The following is a 16736-nucleotide window of genomic DNA, read 5'->3' as shown; positions in this document are numbered from 1 at the left end:
TCCCGTCAACGTGCCATTACAGGGAATAATATGTGTAGCCATCGGAAGGGATGATGCCAAATTACTATTTGCTGGAATGATTGTATGCCTAGACAGCCCACGGAAATTAACTGAAATGCTATTGCACTGCTGAGGGAGGTCATCTCACAAATAAATTGATGCACAGAGAAGTTAAGTAGCCTACTCAAGGTCATGCAAGCTAACAAGTGACAGACACAGGCAGTCAGCCCGAGTCTGCACCCGTGGGCAAACGTGCAATAAACACTTCCAGAACGAGATGCAAGTGTTCTTTTAAAACCACGTCAATTTCAGGGAGACCTTCCGTGGCCTGGTGCCGTCAGATTCCAACTCCCGGAGGCATTGCCATGTTCCAGTCACAAACAGTGCCACCTGTGCTAGCCCCGCCTGTGAATAACATCAAGGAGAAGAAAAAATGCAGTGCATTGGCCGAACGCTCAAAAGACCTGCAGACCTACCCTCTTCTTATCAAAACAAAGTGTAGCAGTCTCTCTGGCCAGGTAATTTGTGTCCTCATACCATTGCAGCAATAGCGTGTACATCACGTGACCTTCCTTTAAGGAGGAAAGCAAACAAGGCAGGATACTCAGGTGCGTGCAATTTGTGTAACATCAAGTGCCACTAACACCATAGTGAGGCAGGATAGTAAGAAGCCAGGAAAATTCCCTGGCAAGGGGAATGAAGAAAATTGACACAAGATAGTTAAAGACAGACAAGCAATTATCAGCCTACGAATAAACTGCAAGATCTTCTCTTGCCTAACCAAGGACACTTAGGAGCAAATAGCACATACCTCTCCTCCGCAACCAGAGAGTGAGTAGCTTACTTAAATCACCCTGGCCAGGGAGATGGATAACAGAGACCCAGCCGATGCCATTAGTGCCAGCCAAACCCCAGAATAGAGGAAGTCAGGAGAATATATAACAATAACCAAAAAACCAATTTGGGCTGGACAAATCCAAGATAAAAGTAAAGCAGTGAAGCTGACCAGAAAATGATCCCAAACACCCCTAGAAGCTCATTTCAATGTATCAGCATATTAAAGGCCACTCCTGGAAAGCTGTTGAATATTCTGTTGAGACCTTCCCTTGAGGAACCTCCTAAAACTCCTTCCTGCCTTTAGAAAACAGGTAAGAACCCTCAAGACAGAGGACCCAGCACGTGCTCTGGAACACACCCCATGCCCCCCTTTCCTCAGGCATACACTTTTGCGCTCTTTCTCCTAAGCTCTAAGAGGCCCCACTGAGACTTGCAACTGGAGGAGCAGCAGGCAGCACCACCTCATCCCAGGCTCATCTCCTGAACTGTCTCCAAAGGCCCTTCTTTCCTCTCTAAGTTTCTCTCCTGAGTCCACGAAGCCCAGCGTGGCTCACTTTTGTTCCTGTGACTTCCATTCCTGAGTCCAGGCAGCGCAGTCCAGGCTCAGGCCTGTTGTTGGGAACTTGCCTCTCCCATCGTAAACCTTTCCTCTGTTTAACCATCCCCAGCTTTAATAAACATACTCTCAAAATCACCTGGACTCAGGTCATGACATTTTTCCTACACAAAGTCAAGAACCCACACATTCCAGACCATGCCAGGGCAGACTGGCCTCAGTCCTGGTCCCTTTTCAGGGGCAACAGGCAAGTTTCCATTAGAATAGCGTTTCTTCCGTACTAAGTTGCCAGTGCTGTCCTCTGATGAGTTATTTGGGGAAAAGGTGGTCTGTGTTTTTAACTTCATTGGTTAATCTGGCTTCATGGTTAAAGATCTTCCCATATTCAGGAAGGCAGGGTTTCAACCTTGAGCTGGAAAGCCAGCAGAGAAAACTTCTGCTATAAAAGGTAACCCATATGTGTGTTGCCTGCCTGGACGCTTGAATTTGCAATCTGTCCTTTCGGTGCATCCCCAGCACCTGCCGCGCAGCCCTGCAGGAGCTGCCGGATACTGGATACAGAAACCTGCGATCCGCGACCCCCGCGTCTCCCCGCGCCACCGCCTCCGCGGGTGTCGGAATTAAAACACTCGGGGTTGACCAGCACAGCGAGTCCACGGGGCTCCCGAGCAACGCCAGCTTCGGGGGCACGCCCACTGAGGCTCGGCTCCGCCAGACACACAACCCCGGCCTGCTGACAGGGCCGCCCCGCCGCGCACCCGGCGGTGGGCGTGCTGGAAGCCGGCCCCGCCCTCGGCGGAACGCGGCGACCCCTGCCGACCGCTCTCGGTCCTCCGCGATCCCACGCTCCCTTGCGCCCAGGACACGTCCGCCGGCTCCGCGCGGCCCTTCTATGCCGCCGCGGCGCGTCTCTATGGTCCGCTGCCGCGTTGCGAGTGGGTGTCATGGCGGTCGGCGTCGAGTTGGCAGGAGTTGCCCACGGGACTGGGGAGAGTCACTAAGCCAGAGGAAGGGGTGGCCCAGCCTGGACGGTGGGACGCCGTGGGACGAGCCGCGGCCCGCGGGGGGCACTGTGCCGCGGGGGGCGGGCCCGCGGTGAAGGCTCGGGCCTGGCCTCCGCGTTTCTGTGCGGGGCCGGACGTTGGGGGGAGCCCCCGCAGCTGGCGTTGCCTAGGAACCCGCATTGTGCTGTCGAATCCTGAGCGCGTAGATTTTGGAGCGAAGGAAGCCTTTCGTCGACATTTGGCGGGGTCGTCCGACGGTGCTGGACGCTTTTCTCGGAGCGGACTGGGTCGTTCTCTAACCCGCAGCGATGTCGTCCTGGCTTGGGAGCCTCGGCTCCGGGTTGGGCCATGTAGGGGGCAGCCTGGCTTCCCTCACTGGGCAGATTTCAAATTTTACCAAGGATATGCTGATGGAAGAAGCGGAGGAAGTGGAAGGTAACAGCTGGAGCGGTGGGGGAGGGCTGTTCTGGGACCCGGGAGCGCCCGTTTGGTCGCCACGTCCATCCGTCAGGAGACGTGGACGGGTGGCGGAAGAGTGTCACTCCGCCCTTTTTTCCCCCTTACACTTCCTTTGCCTCTTCCTGGCCGATTTGCTCGGATGCGAGACCCCCGGCGTCCGGAGGAGAGTTCTCGTTCTCCCTTTAAATACGCTGGATCGCTCCGAGCGGAGCGACACCGCTCCGGCGTCCAGTCGAGTTTGATTTTGTTTGGTTCATCCACGCCCACCGCTTACTTTGCCCTGAATTTGGGGGCGGAACTCATTTTGATATTCTTTATGCTGACAGTTAAAAAAAGTGATTTGTGTACGACACAGAGTCCCTTTTTTCTCCGATTTATGTAACAATTGCAGTAACTGACAAGTTATTTAGTATCGTTTACCCTGTCCGATTTGACTATACTGTGGGTGAAATACCGCTGTTTTTCATATTTTTGCTTATTCTGGTGACACAGCGTTCCAACTGAAAATGTGTTTTTCTCCCCATTTGCCCATTGCCCAAGTGGAACAAGGGATACTTTATTCTTGGGTGTCCTTAGCAATGTTCACTCATTTTTGAAGTCTTCATTTTGTTTTACGAATGAATAGTGACTCAGAGTTACGTGGTGATCGATAGAGAATTACTATCTTGATTTCCCGAAGTAGTACTATTTCTTTCAGCAGATAGTATTTATATCAAAAGAGGCCTTTCATCTCCATCTAGATCTGCTTCCAGAGAGGGAATGGGCTGGTCTTTTGGGTGAGAGCAGTTCGTTTGACAATTTTATTCTTTATACATTACTAAGTTAGCATTCCGGTTTGATTTTTAAAATCCTCATTGAACTGAACCTTCATTTTTATTTGGCCGAAGTAAAGTTAGTTTGATAAAAAGATAGTATTTACATTTAGAATTTCTGTGGGGTCTGTTTAGAGGGGAGGAAAATTGGGGAGCTGCCTCAACCCATTTTCCTGCCTGGGGCACCCCTGGTGGGAGGCTCCTCAGGTGGGGAAGGCTGGGCGTGGGAAGGAAAGGGTCGTGCGGGAGAGGGCGGTCAGGAGCAGAGAAGGGCTGGATGACCCAGGAAGCGACCAATCTCTCCTTGACTCTCGCAGAGGGGAAAACGGGAAAACAGTTGCCATTCCTTTGACCATAAACAACAAAATATACTGGATGTCCTGCAGGCTTTTAAGGTGGAATTCATTTTGTTCTTCCCACCAAATACGTTCCTGCCTTCTCAGTCCTAATGGTTTCGCCATCTACCCAGTCTCTGAAAGTAGAAAATCTTTGTCACCTTTGCTTTGCCTCTTTGTCATCTCGTCCACTTGGTCACCAAATCTTGTTCATCGTGTGCCAAAATTTTCTCTTATTTGTACTTGCCTTTATTACTCCTACTTCTGAGTTCATAGCCCTATTATTTTCCCCACGCACTATTTCTCGGTCCCATCCTGCCATCCCCACTCCCCTCCATTTTCTGTCGTGGTGCCAGTTACTCTTCTACAACTAATGTGCTTTAGAATCTCCTGACCCTATTATTATGGGATAAAACTCAAACCTCTTAGTTTTGGAAGACCAAAAACCTACCCAGCTGGGCTCAGCCCACCTTTTCCAGTCTTACCTCTGGTTCCCTCCCCTTCTCTTCCGGTTGCCCAGCGCGTGCACGTAACATACGCATGCGTGCAAGTAACATACGCATGCGTGCTTGCACCCAGCGCTTGGGCCACATGGGACTCTGTGCCTGCACAACTTCAAGCCACTGCACGGGAAGCCCTTCCTCTTCTACTTATTCCTCTGTCCTTCTTTGCCTAGCAAATATTTTTTCCTGTGTGACCCTGGTCACATGTCAGGTAGTTAGTGAAACCATTCTGACTCCATGGCAGGTTGAATTGATTGCAGGGGATCTGTGTTCTAACAGAACTTTGTGGAACTCTCTCTGCCAGCACTTACCCTGTTGAGTTATAAATTCTCTCTCCCCTTGATGCCCAGGTACTGCATTTTATTTATCCTTGTATTACCAGTATGCGGCATGTTTCCTGGTACATAGTAGATGCTCAGTAAAAATTGCTTGGTGATTGAAAATCTGCAAAGTTGCTTAGTGCTTTTGTTTTCCTTCGTATAAAAGGGGACTTGCTTAACTCCTAATTAATTTACTGATTCTGTAAATCATTTAAAAACAGGGTCAGAGTACAGATTATTTATTCATACAAGTATTTATTGAGTGTGTATTTGGTGTCACCAGTGAACAAGATAATAGTTCCAAAATAGCACTGTTGGTACAGCTATTTACATATTTACAATATCAGACAGTTGCTGTTCTACCAAACTAGCACTGTACTGATGTATTCAATGTTGGGAACCTGAGATTTTAAGTCAGACATGGGTTGAAATTCTACTTCCATGCATTGAAAATTGTGGGATCTTTGGCCAGTTATGAAGTACTTAACCTCTAACAGGCAGGGTTTCCTTGTCTGTTAAGTAGGGGTACTCATACCTATCAGGAGGTGGGGAGGATTAAATAAAACCCTGAGTGGAAAGTGCCCAGCACTGGGCCTAGCGAGTAGTAAGTGTTAATGAACGGAAGCTGGCATTTTGTTTTCTTTCATGGAGAAACACTTTTTTGTTCTGTATAACATTTCCGCTTTTTCTTAAAAAGACCATGGTTTTGGGGGGGAATGGGAGAGAAGGAGGTCTTCATTAACCATTTTTATCCCTCTTTGAAACAATTGCTGCTTCTATAATTACCTTCCTGAACAGATTAGATTGTAATTTGCTCTCTTCTGAGTAGCAATTAGTCTGTCAGAGTTTTAAACAAGGTGTATAAACAATCACGGAAGCAACCCCACCTAGTGATTTTCAAAACAAGAAGAGTAGGTTTGTCGCTTTTATTGAATGCCACTTGTATTTTCTTTTGATTTAAGCTGTAATTCAGAGAACTTATTTTTACAGTATTAAAGTGCTATGAGTGCCCTGGCTGGTGTGGCTCAGTGGATTGAGCGCGGGCTGCGAACCAAAGAGGCGCCGGTTCGATTCCCAGTCGGGTCACATGCCTGGGTTGCAGGCCAGGTCCCCAGTGGAGGCCACGTGAGAGGCAACCACACATTGATGTTTCTCTCCCTCTCTTTCTCCCTCTCTTCCCCTCTCTCTAAAGATAAATGAATAAAATCTTTTTTACAAAGTACTATGGAAAATACTAGCACTAAGAAAAAACGTATTGTGGATGGTGATTTTTCTGGCAGCGTCAGTGGTGCCGTTTTGCCACTGCTGGCTGCTGACTCTTCTTCCAAATGAAAATGTACAAAACCAGACTGTTGTTTTGTTTTAAATATATTGTGTCTATGTTATTTGAAATAAGTGTTCTTTTAGTGTATTTTTATTCTTTCTTTATAGGTCATTAATTATTTGATAGTACTGGGAGCAGAAGATGTTAGAAATAAGGGCTTCAACCCCAGTTGCATAAATTTCATCTAAACAGAGAGATTTACTGTATAAAACTTAATTTCCCAAACTTGAATGAACACTTCTGAGGGATAAAGACAGACGGCCTAGGGTGTAGAAGGTAGACAGGAGAATGCTCTTTGTGACAACAGAACATCTGTGGCAGTAGAAAGTTGTGGTAACATCAAGTGATACTTATCTTTTGAGTATGTTCACAGGTCAGCATGCCATTCTAGTTAAAGCTCAGTGAAATCTATTTCCATTAAAATGCCTGTTTATTAATTTATATGGTGTTGATCACATATTCAATATGTGCTGCTATTTCTTTTGTAGCAAAATTACCTAATTCTATAAGAAAGGAAATTGAAGCCACTGTTACAATCTTGCGATCAGAGGTAAGGAAAATTAAAGACTATTATTAAACTTAGATTTTTCCTTTTCTAAGCCATGAAAGTTACTTATGCTTTATTTTGGTCTTCTCTTTTTAATACACTGCTTACCACTCTTTATGTCTTGCTCTTCATCTAAATTTTTTTAAGCATTATCATCTTCCTTTGGATGAAGGATATATTTACATGTTACTTTACTTTGCTATTCAATATTCTCATCTCCGCTTCTACATGCTGGAAGTAGGAAAACTGCGAAATATACAAATAATAGTGGCAACAATTTATTATTGTCTAAGATTTACTCTGTTTTAACAGTGTTGCAAAATTGCAGTACTACCTTTATTGAAGTATAATGTGAAGAATGCAATTCTGTTTAATCTAGAGCTTTTTAATCCCCTAACATTAAAAAAGTGTGATATTTATATACAAAGAAGTTAATAATACAGGAATAGCAAATTAATTTTTTCATCTTTTTCATTATTAGTCAGTGCCTCAGGGTGACTAGTTTTGGACTTTGTACTTAAAAGGGTGAGGAAAACTTGGAAAGCGTGCAAAGGAAAGTCCTCAAAGGAAGGGACTTGAAGTGGGATCCGCAGTAAAGTACTAGACTCAGTGATTTAGTCTTCGGGTGAGAGCAGTGAGGGAACACTAATAGGAGTTTGGCAAAAGATATTCTTAGAGAACTGTGGTAAGCATGTTTTCCTATCTGGTAAGCCCACAAAGAGAAAATTGAATTTAAATATAAGAAAATATTTACTTACAAGAAGCATTTTAGTTTGGCTTTCAGGCCAGCACTCGATCCACTGAGCCACACCAGCCAGGGCACAAGAAGCATTTTAAAGCTCTGGTCTAGGTTACCAAGATGAGATTGTGGAATTTGGAAACAGAGGGACCTCTCAGGAGGAATTTCAGTGGTATGCCTCAATAGAAGATGGCAGGTTTGGGTGGCACTTAAGAGACCTTGGCTGTAATTACCTGATAAATACAATTTATCAGGTAAAGACAATTTCCTTTAGTGACAGATGAACTTAATAGCTTCTTTCTTTGTAAGCCCGAAATAGGAAATTGTTCCTGTAGTCCCTAGAGAAATACTTACTACAGGCCCACCAGGAAAAATTATGTCCAAGACATGTGTAGTGGCATTAATTTGGGTAAATTTGCCAGTGTATATTGCGGGGGGGCAGTAAGTAGGGTTAACCTGCTTAATGAGGGTCTGCTCTGCATTGAGCTTGAGAAGGAAGATAGAAATCTTCTGCCCCTCTTTGATCTCAGGTCTAATCTCATAGTGCTGTCATTGTACGACATGGCAAATACGATTCCAGTGTTTAGAAATATATATTTTTAGTATAACACATTCCCAGATGAAAGCCAGCTTCTTCATTTGCTGCTTATTTAAAGTAATGTGAGCTACTTAATTACTAGAGGAAAACAGACTATTGGACTTCCCAAGGGCTTTATTTAAAGGTGATTTAAATTATATGTGGTTCTTGCCTTAAGTCAGCACATAAGCATTTCACACCCTAAGCCCTTATGTGACCGTGCAATGAGAGAATAAGGTGAAGTGTGACCGAAGCTGTCAGGAAGTGTACAATGTAGCATTCTATTTAGAAGGTTTTAGGATAGACAGAGGGCACTGTGTATGCCACAGGAAATTAGATTTGCACACAGACGTTACTATTTGAAGGTGACTGAATTAATTGGGTTTCTTTAGTTGCAAGTAACAGCAACTGATCTGAGTGTATTTAGCCCTCTGTGCCGAGAAAATAGTTACTACATGTGCCATCCGGATCTAATGGGCTCTTTTAGTTTTTTGATATCAAATCATTTTAAAAGTAATTTACAGAAGAATAAAGTTGTAGTGAAAAACTTTATTAGACATTTTAATAAGAACTTACATGTAGCAAATCCTCATTTTTATTCTACATGCTTCTGGTTTTAAAAGCATACTCAAAATGGGCAAGGTTCTTTGGATGCAGTTTACTGCTTGTTAATTCTCATGCCTGAATCGGGGTGTATCTTTCCTTGTAAATACTGGTTCCAGATTCACTTGCTTTCCAAAGAGACTAGCTTGTCATTACTTCCTGTTCTTTTTCTTTGCCTGTGTCATTAGACCCAGTACTTTTGCAAACTCTAATGGCTCATGATTTTGTTGAAGAGCCTTGTCTTTGCTCCATAACTACAAAGCATTTTTTTTTATTGTTATTCAATTACAGTTGTATGCCTTTTCTCACTACAAAGCATTTTTACTCTTAGATTTAGAAATGCCTATTTAAGTGATTGGTCCTCTGGTTTTTGTTCATTTTCATGTTACCCCTCTCCTCCCAATCACCTATCTTCAGCACTTGGCTGTGTGTGAACAGTGTCAAGTAGGTGTCCAGGTGTCCAGGTGTTCACGAGGGAGGACGCTGTCACTTAGCTGTTCAGCGCAGTAGAGAAGGTTCAGGTCCTTGTCAAAAGACGTCGTGAGATAAAATCTTTTCTTACGATGAGAACACTGTATTTCCTTTTTGTTCTTAGGAATGTGTTGCTCACTCATCACTTCTTGAGTTTGAGAAAACTTCCCAGGGTGTTGTCATTTGAAGACCTGGCTGAGATTTTGCTTCCACACTCGGTTTCACCACAACCGTTAGACTCTGCAATGCTGCTTTCTGTCTCTCTGCATCGATCTTCTTAGTTGTGTAATAATTGTTTAATATTTTTATGTTTTCTGTTGGTTGAAAAATGAAAACTATGAATTTTCAGCTGTGTACAATAAAGCAAACAACAACAAGAAAAACTACAAAGATACAAAGATGATATCTCCAGAGAGCTTTTATCTTTTTAAAAAGGTGAAGGAGAAGAGAAGTCTGAAGAGAAACCGGAGGGAAGTTGTGACTGTCAACCCTTTCAGATCATTAGGACTACTCAGAACAGAAACCCGTGAGCTGCAGTTGGTTCCGGTAGACCTTGATGGTGTGACGGGGGTTAAGCAGAAGGGGATAATTTAAGGATATGAGCATCTCATGGATTCCAAGCGCAGAAAGTATAGCCAGTTTTTAGGAGGGGGCTGCACCCAGAACTGGAGGCCCTCAGGAGTCTTCCTCTCTCATAATTGTTCCTCTCTGCTCTTCTTTCTGAGTGTTTATTCTGCTGTCCTTTCAGACTAGCCCCCTCTGCCCCATAGTCTACGTAATAGGAAGTGGCCCATGAGGGCTCCTGCTGTGTTGTGAACGATCAGTTTCTTTTCAGGGTCAGCCACCTGAAAAACTGTCTTTCCTGTTCTTCACCAGCCTTCCTGACTCACAGAGCTAAGGAGATGAGGGGAGACAACCAGTTAGGTATTGGCAAGTTGAAAGTCTTTGAGTTCTAGTTATTAATCATAGTTAAAAAATAGCCGTAGGTATTTTATTTAAAACACTTAGAGTGGATTTTTATGAGTAGGTTTTGACTTCACTATATTGTATCGCTTCAGTTATGCATGGTGTTTTTCTGGTTAACAGTATCATGTAAAAGCAGCCAGTAGAATAGAAAGTAATTAGTTGTGTGAGCATTGGTCCTGTTTCTTATTAATATTTCTTTCAGGTAACCAAGATCTGTCTTACATTTCCAGAGATAGGCTCCCAAACTAGGATTTGTGTGTGTTGGAATTTTTCCATTAATTTACTCCACTGATTTCCTCTGGGAATTCATATACTCTTCCTGAATCATAGTTTTTACATCTATCAGTATAACGAATTCCTTGAATTTAAGAAAACATAGGACCTTCTAGCAGCAGCTTTCTTCCCCACCATCAGTTTTCTTATTCTCAGTTACCATTATTAAACTGTGTTTGTAGATATGTTGTATTAGCAGAATTCTTATTAATTGTTATCTGTAATAATTTATAAATTCCTTTTGGCAGAAAGTTTTAGTGTCCCCTTTCTCTTGCTCCATTATGTGCTACTTATTCAAATTTCAGAGAATGATAATAGGTTAAGGTAATTTTATATTTAGGTACATAAAATTTAAGTCTTTTTTTCACATAGGTCAACATCATTAAACAAAGGACTATGATATCTGGATTCATTGAAGTATTCTTAGACTATTTTGTGTACTTCTTACTATAGTTTTACAAACCAAGTAGTTTACACATTGGCTTTTGCGGAGGTGCCTCAGAGGCCCCTGGGGATCGGGTAGATGAGTGATAGAAGTCTTTGGCCTCCTGTCTGTACTTAAGCCAAAAGGTTTTTTAAAAAACAATTCTTTTAAAAAGTTCTGTTTGGGGACAAAACAAAAGTTTAAGCATGTAATCAAGTTCATTCATTTACCAGACATTTACTGCCTGCCGAATGCTAGACACTGGGCATGCAGAGATGGGGAAACATTGATCAGTGGCTTTTCTCAGCCAACAGTCAAAGTGAGGAAGTTGTCTTTTTTTCAACTTTGGTTCAGAATTATGCATAATCTCTATAAACATGCTTATTACACTGGTGACTTCAATTAAAAGTGTATTTTGAAGGCCAGAATTTTGTCAGACCTATATTTTACATCTTTTTTTTTGGTATGAAGCTATGTTTTTCATAATGCCATGCATATAACTGTTACATGTTTTGCTTTTTAGTCTTTTTGTTGAAAATGCTTTTTTCTTTGCTTCTAGAATGAACGACTTAAGAAACTTTGTACTGATCTGGAGGAGAAGCTTGAAGCTTCAGAACTTCAAATAAAGCATCAGTCGACAAGTTATCGAAATCAACTACAACAAAAAGAGGTAAAGGTCATTACAGTCACTCCATGCTTGTTTCCCACTAAGGTATTTAGGAAGTTTTTTAAGAGTTATAATAGAAGTCAACCTCTTTTTAGGCTTCTGGCTAAGATGGAGGCATAGGTAGATACGTTTCGCGTCCTCGCACAACCAAAAGAAGGGTAACAACCAATTTAAAAACAAAAATACAATCAGAACTGCCAGAAAATTGAACTGTGTGGAAGTCCGACAAACAAGAAGTTAAAGAAGAAACATTCATCCAGACCAGTAGGTGGGCAGAGATGGGCAACTGAGGTGGAGGTGGGGGAGGGCCAGCAAGGCGACGCCTGGCTGACCAGAAGGTCCCACATTTGCCTGTGGATAAACCGGGAGGAACAACTGGGGACGGAGACAGACTGCACAACCCAGCATTGCAGCACTGGGATAAGAAAGTTTCCAAACCTCTGGCTGTAAAAATCTGTAGGGGTTGTGGTGATAGGAGAAACCGCCAGCCTCACAGGAGAGTACACTGGAGAGATCCATGGGGTCCTAGAATGTACACAAGCCCACCCACCCAGAAATCAGCACCAGAAGGGCCCAATTCATTTGTGGGTAGCAGGAGAAGTTACTAAAAGCTGGCTGAGAGCTGAGCAAGCGGCATTGTTTCCTCTCAGACCCCTCCCCCGCATAACAGCACCACAGTGTAGCCATGTGGCTTGCCCTGCTCTGGTAAATACCTAAGACTCCACCCCTAAGAATGTAACAGGCACACTGAGACAAAGAAATATGGCCCAAATGAAAGAATAGATCAAAACTCCAGAATACTAACTAAGTAACGAGGAGATAGCCAACCTATCAGATGCAGAGTTCACAACAATGGTAATCAGGGTGCTCACAGAAATGGTTGAGTACAGATGCAAAATAAAGGAAGAAGTGAAGACTATGCAAAGTGAAATAAAGCAAAATATATAGGGAACCAACAGTGATGGGAAGGAAACTGGGACTCAAATCAACGGTTTGGAGCAGAAGGAAGGAATAAACATTCAACCAGAACAGAATGAAGAAACAAGAATTCAAAAAGTGAGGAGAGGCTTAGGAACCTCTGGGACAACTTTAAATGTTCCAACATCCAAATCATACAGGTACCAGAAGGAGGAGAGGAAAAGCAAGAAACTGAAAACTTATTTGAAAACATAATGAAGGAGAACGTCCCCAATTTGGCAAAGGAAATAGACTTCCAGGAAGTCCAGGAAGCTCAGAGAGTCCCAAGAAAGTTGGATCCATAGAGGAACACACCAAGAAACATCATAATTAATTTACCCAAGATTAAAGATAAGGAGAGAATCTTAAGAGCAGCAAGAGAAAAGGAGACTGTTACCTACAAAGGAGTTCCCATAAGGCTATCAGCTGATTTCTCAAAAGAAACCTTGCAGGCAAGAAGGGGCTGGAAAGAAGTATTCCAAGTCATGAAAGGGAAGGACCTATATCCAAGATTACTCTACCCAGCAAAGCTATCATTTAGAATGGAAGGGCAGATAAAGTGGTTCCCAGATAAGGTCAAGTTAAAGGAGTTCATCATCACCAAGCCCTTATTGTAGGGCATGTTAAAGGGACTTATCTAAGAAAAAGAAGATGATCAAAAATATGAACAGTAAAAATGACAGCAAACTCACAACTATCAACAACTGAATCTAAAAGAAAAAACAAAAGCAAAGTAAGCGAACAACTAGAACAGGAACAGAATCACAGAAATGGAGATCACATGGAGGGTTATCAGCGGGAGGAAGAAGGGAGAACATGGGGAAGATGGTACAGGGAATAAGAAGCATAATTGGTAGATGGGGAGAGAAGCCAAAGAACTTACATGTATGACCCATGGACAAGAACTAAGGCGGGGAATGCTGGAGGGAAGGGGAGGTACAGGGTGGAGGGGGATAAAGGGGAGGAAAAAGATGGAACAACTATAATAGCATAGTCAATGAAACATAGTTTTAAAAAAAGGAAAAAAATGAAATCAAGCTTTATTTAGGTCCATGAAAATATTGAAAGGTTGTTGAAGTTAATAATTACCAATGCAGTTTAATATAACTAATTTAACAAGAACTCTGTAAGGTTTCTATTCTGTTTATGTTACATAAACTGACCTTTGTGGAGTTTAATTTCTGCTTTCCAAAAGAAGAAAAGTCTTTGTATAAGATATCTTTAGGCATCTGTTGCTTATAATTTCTCATTTTATGAAACCTAATTTCTCATCTATTTACCTAAAACTGTTTGAAATCACATGATCATTGCTGATTTTAACTACAAGTGTTAAAATATGCTGTATTGGCATTTGCTTGATTCACTTGATTTTCCATGGACAAACAATAGTGAGTGTTTATAGTGTACTTATACTGTTCTATAAATTTTTTCCCCTTTAGTTGATAGAAATAGTTATGTTAGAATTGGCTTATCTTTTCTTCGCAGTGCCAGTAATAGACATAATACAATGTAACTAGTGTTACCATGATTCGTTAATATGTAGACTGTGTCTATGTGTTTCATGCTGTTGTCGGACTCTTTCAATGTTCAGCACGTAACTGGAATTTAGTACACACTTCTGTTGAATCAAACCATTTCTTGTACCATCACTCAGGTCATGTTGTTAATTAAATGTTCATTTCTACCATAAATTCAGAATTAGGTTTTTAAAATGTAAATGCACTGGTTTTTAGTTCCTTTAGTGACATACTAAGATGAAAAGGCACACCATGTTAAAGATAACTATAAACACTTAAATACAAGCTTAATTTTAAGCCTGTTGGGAATTTCATAAAATAAAATGAATTACTACGAAAAATGAATGTAAAAAAGCAAAACTACAAGTTTAAATTAAAGTTAAAAGCCCACCTTTTAATTTTAAGACTCAACAGATATAAAATCACTCCGTTAAATTGCTTTAAAAATGTTTAAGTCTCACTGTTGGTAGTTCCCATGCTTTTCGCGGACGGGGAGCAAACGTTCATGGTGTCGGCCCAGCGACCGCGCTGAGCGGAACCGACCGGCAGGTACCCCGGTGCAGTGGCAGTTCCCTCCCGGGGTCTGTAGCTGAATCATGTGACACTTCAAAAAAATGCACATGCTTGTGTTTTTCAGGAGGTTCTGATTTAGCGTACTGGGAAATGGCCCTGGCACTGGTATTTTTTGAAGATTCCACTGGTGATTCTGATGCTTAAACCCTAATTGAAAATGCTGCTGTGGAGAATGTTGGCGTTTATATTCTACTTAACTATTGACATTAGAAGGCAAATTAGGCATTCAAGTTTAGAAATGCCTCTTCGGCACTAAAGCTTGCATTTTTTAACTTATAGCTTGATATAAATGTCTATTGTGTACAGAGAACTTTCTTTATATTATAGCTACCTTTGGAAAAATTGTGGATTTTGGAACTTGTAAAACTTGTAGAACTGAAGATAATACATTCATATGCATTAGCAGAGTCGTTAGTTCTGCTGTTTTCTGAATGTATTTGCTGTCCTCGCTGTGATGTTCGTGTTCCCTAAAGGCGCAGTTTGCCTCCTGTCGTTCATGGCAGGTGATGAAATGTGTGTGCTTCTGTAAACCCCCATTAGAGAAGGAACTCTGACATGAGGAGGTTGTTTGTTGAGACATTTGGCAGAGTCGTGTTTGGCTCTTGTCTAGTTGCTTGACATTACACGAGTAGAAATACTGTATTACTTACTGGCTGGCTTTTCTCTTCAGTATCCTGTTTTCCTTACTTGTGGCAGGGTGTCTTCTGGAGCAGCTCGAATATTTTACAAAGCTTAATTCAGGTCTCTCTAGCTTACGTCTCTGTTGCGTGTAAGAATATATGTGGCATTGTGGTTAAACCCTGTGTTCATAACTTGTTTTGGACAATGACTTGTCAAAACTGTGCTTGTGGTTTTAGAATGTTTATACTGTTCTCTCCCTGAGTAAAGTCAAATTTTCACTGGCCCCTCTCTGCTGAGGCTAAAGCCAAGGCCTCTTTCTTTCTTTGTTTCTTTTTAGGGGAAGGGAGGGAGAAAGAGAGGAAGAGAAACATTGATGTGTGAGAGAAACATTGATTGGTTGCCTCTCACACACCCCCAACCAGGGACCCAGCCTGCAACCCAGGCATGGGCAGACTGGTGCTCAGCCCGCTGAGCCACACCAGCCGGAGCCAAGGCCTCTTTCAATGCATGATTTCCTTCTAGGACTCACAAGACTCATAACCACGGGTCACTGTGTTATCCGAGAGGGCTGGAAGTCAAAGCCTCCTCCTTGCTGCGCAGTAGAGGCCACTACAAAGTCACTCGTGATGCACGTGCATTTTAATCCTCAGTCCAGCCGTGATCGGTTACATAAGACTCTTCCAATAAACGTTTTCTTGAGATGTTCTCAAGAAACTTTTCAGTGCGCAGGCTGACTCAGCTTTCACTTCCTCATCGTTTGAGGTTCGATAATCACAAACAGAACTCTGAGAAATTGCCCATCCTACCTGATACATAGAAGATAGTAAACCTGTGTTTAATGGGAGTTCAGTTACCATATGAGTGAGATTCTCGTATCCATCCTATTTAAAACATTACGTATGCTTTAACTGTGGTCATTCTGTTTGCTTTTTAAAGAGAAATGTCATGGTTGGTATGTTATATAATAGAAGACTGGAATTCAGTTGACACAGTACCATTGGATAGAGTTAACATTGGATAATGGTGAATAAATTATAACTTCATATTAATAAAACTTAATACAATGTGCTTATTTTTAAAGTGCCTTCTCTAAAATATGGGTCATTAATACATAGGTGGAAATCAGTCATCTTAAAGCAAGACAGGCCGCACTACAGGATCAGCTGCAGAAGCTGCAGTCAGCTGCTCATTCCGTAAATTCAGGAGCTGGCAGCGGGCCAGCAGCCATCGCCTCTTCGTTCGGCTATGGCATCGGTCACCACGCGTCAGCCTTCCATGACGACGGCATGGACTTCGGTGACGTAATTTCATCACAACAGGAAATAAATAGACTGTCGAATGAAATTTCAAGACTTGAATCTGAAGTTGGACATTGGAGACATGTGGCTCAGGTAGCAAACTTTTCATGAGTTTTGGGAACTGTGAGTGAGTGAAGATGCCGGTGCTCTGCTCTGTGTGGAGCTCGTGGTGTCAGAAAGAACTCTGGAGTGGGAAATGAAACCTGAATTCTAATTCTGCTGGTAACTTTCTAAGTGATTTTAATCAGGTCATCATCATCTTTCTCTCAGGCTCAGTGTCCCCTTCTGCACAATATTTAGAATAAATTTTCAAAATAAAAATGGAGTTGCTGTGGTTGAACCAGCACCTTTTG

At 42.4% G+C, this 16736-nt stretch overlaps 1 protein-coding gene across 3 annotated transcripts in view; it reads left to right on the top strand.

Annotated features, from left to right (window-relative positions):
* Positions 1-2328: 2328 nt before the first annotated feature.
* Positions 2329-16736, top strand: part of TRIP11 (thyroid hormone receptor interactor 11) — a 62588-nt gene continuing 48180 nt past the window's right edge. The window contains exons 1-4 of one of the 3 annotated variants that reach the window (XM_024568321.4): positions 2329-2832; positions 6639-6700; positions 11310-11420; positions 16201-16476. In XM_024568321.4, coding sequence (XP_024424089.2) covers positions 2706-2832; positions 6639-6700; positions 11310-11420; positions 16201-16476 — 576 coding nt within the window. In that variant the 5' untranslated portion in view covers positions 2329-2705. The remainder of the gene's footprint in view (positions 2833-6638; positions 6701-11309; positions 11421-16200; positions 16477-16736) is intronic. The other 2 variants (XM_045201265.3, XM_024568319.4) reach the window with 2 other exon arrangements.

Source organism: Desmodus rotundus, chromosome 7 (genome assembly GCF_022682495.2).
Source record: "Desmodus rotundus isolate HL8 chromosome 7, HLdesRot8A.1, whole genome shotgun sequence".
In the NCBI taxonomy this organism is placed as follows: Eukaryota; Metazoa; Chordata; class Mammalia; order Chiroptera; family Phyllostomidae; genus Desmodus; species Desmodus rotundus.
This window is presented reverse-complemented; position numbering and strand designations above follow the sequence as displayed.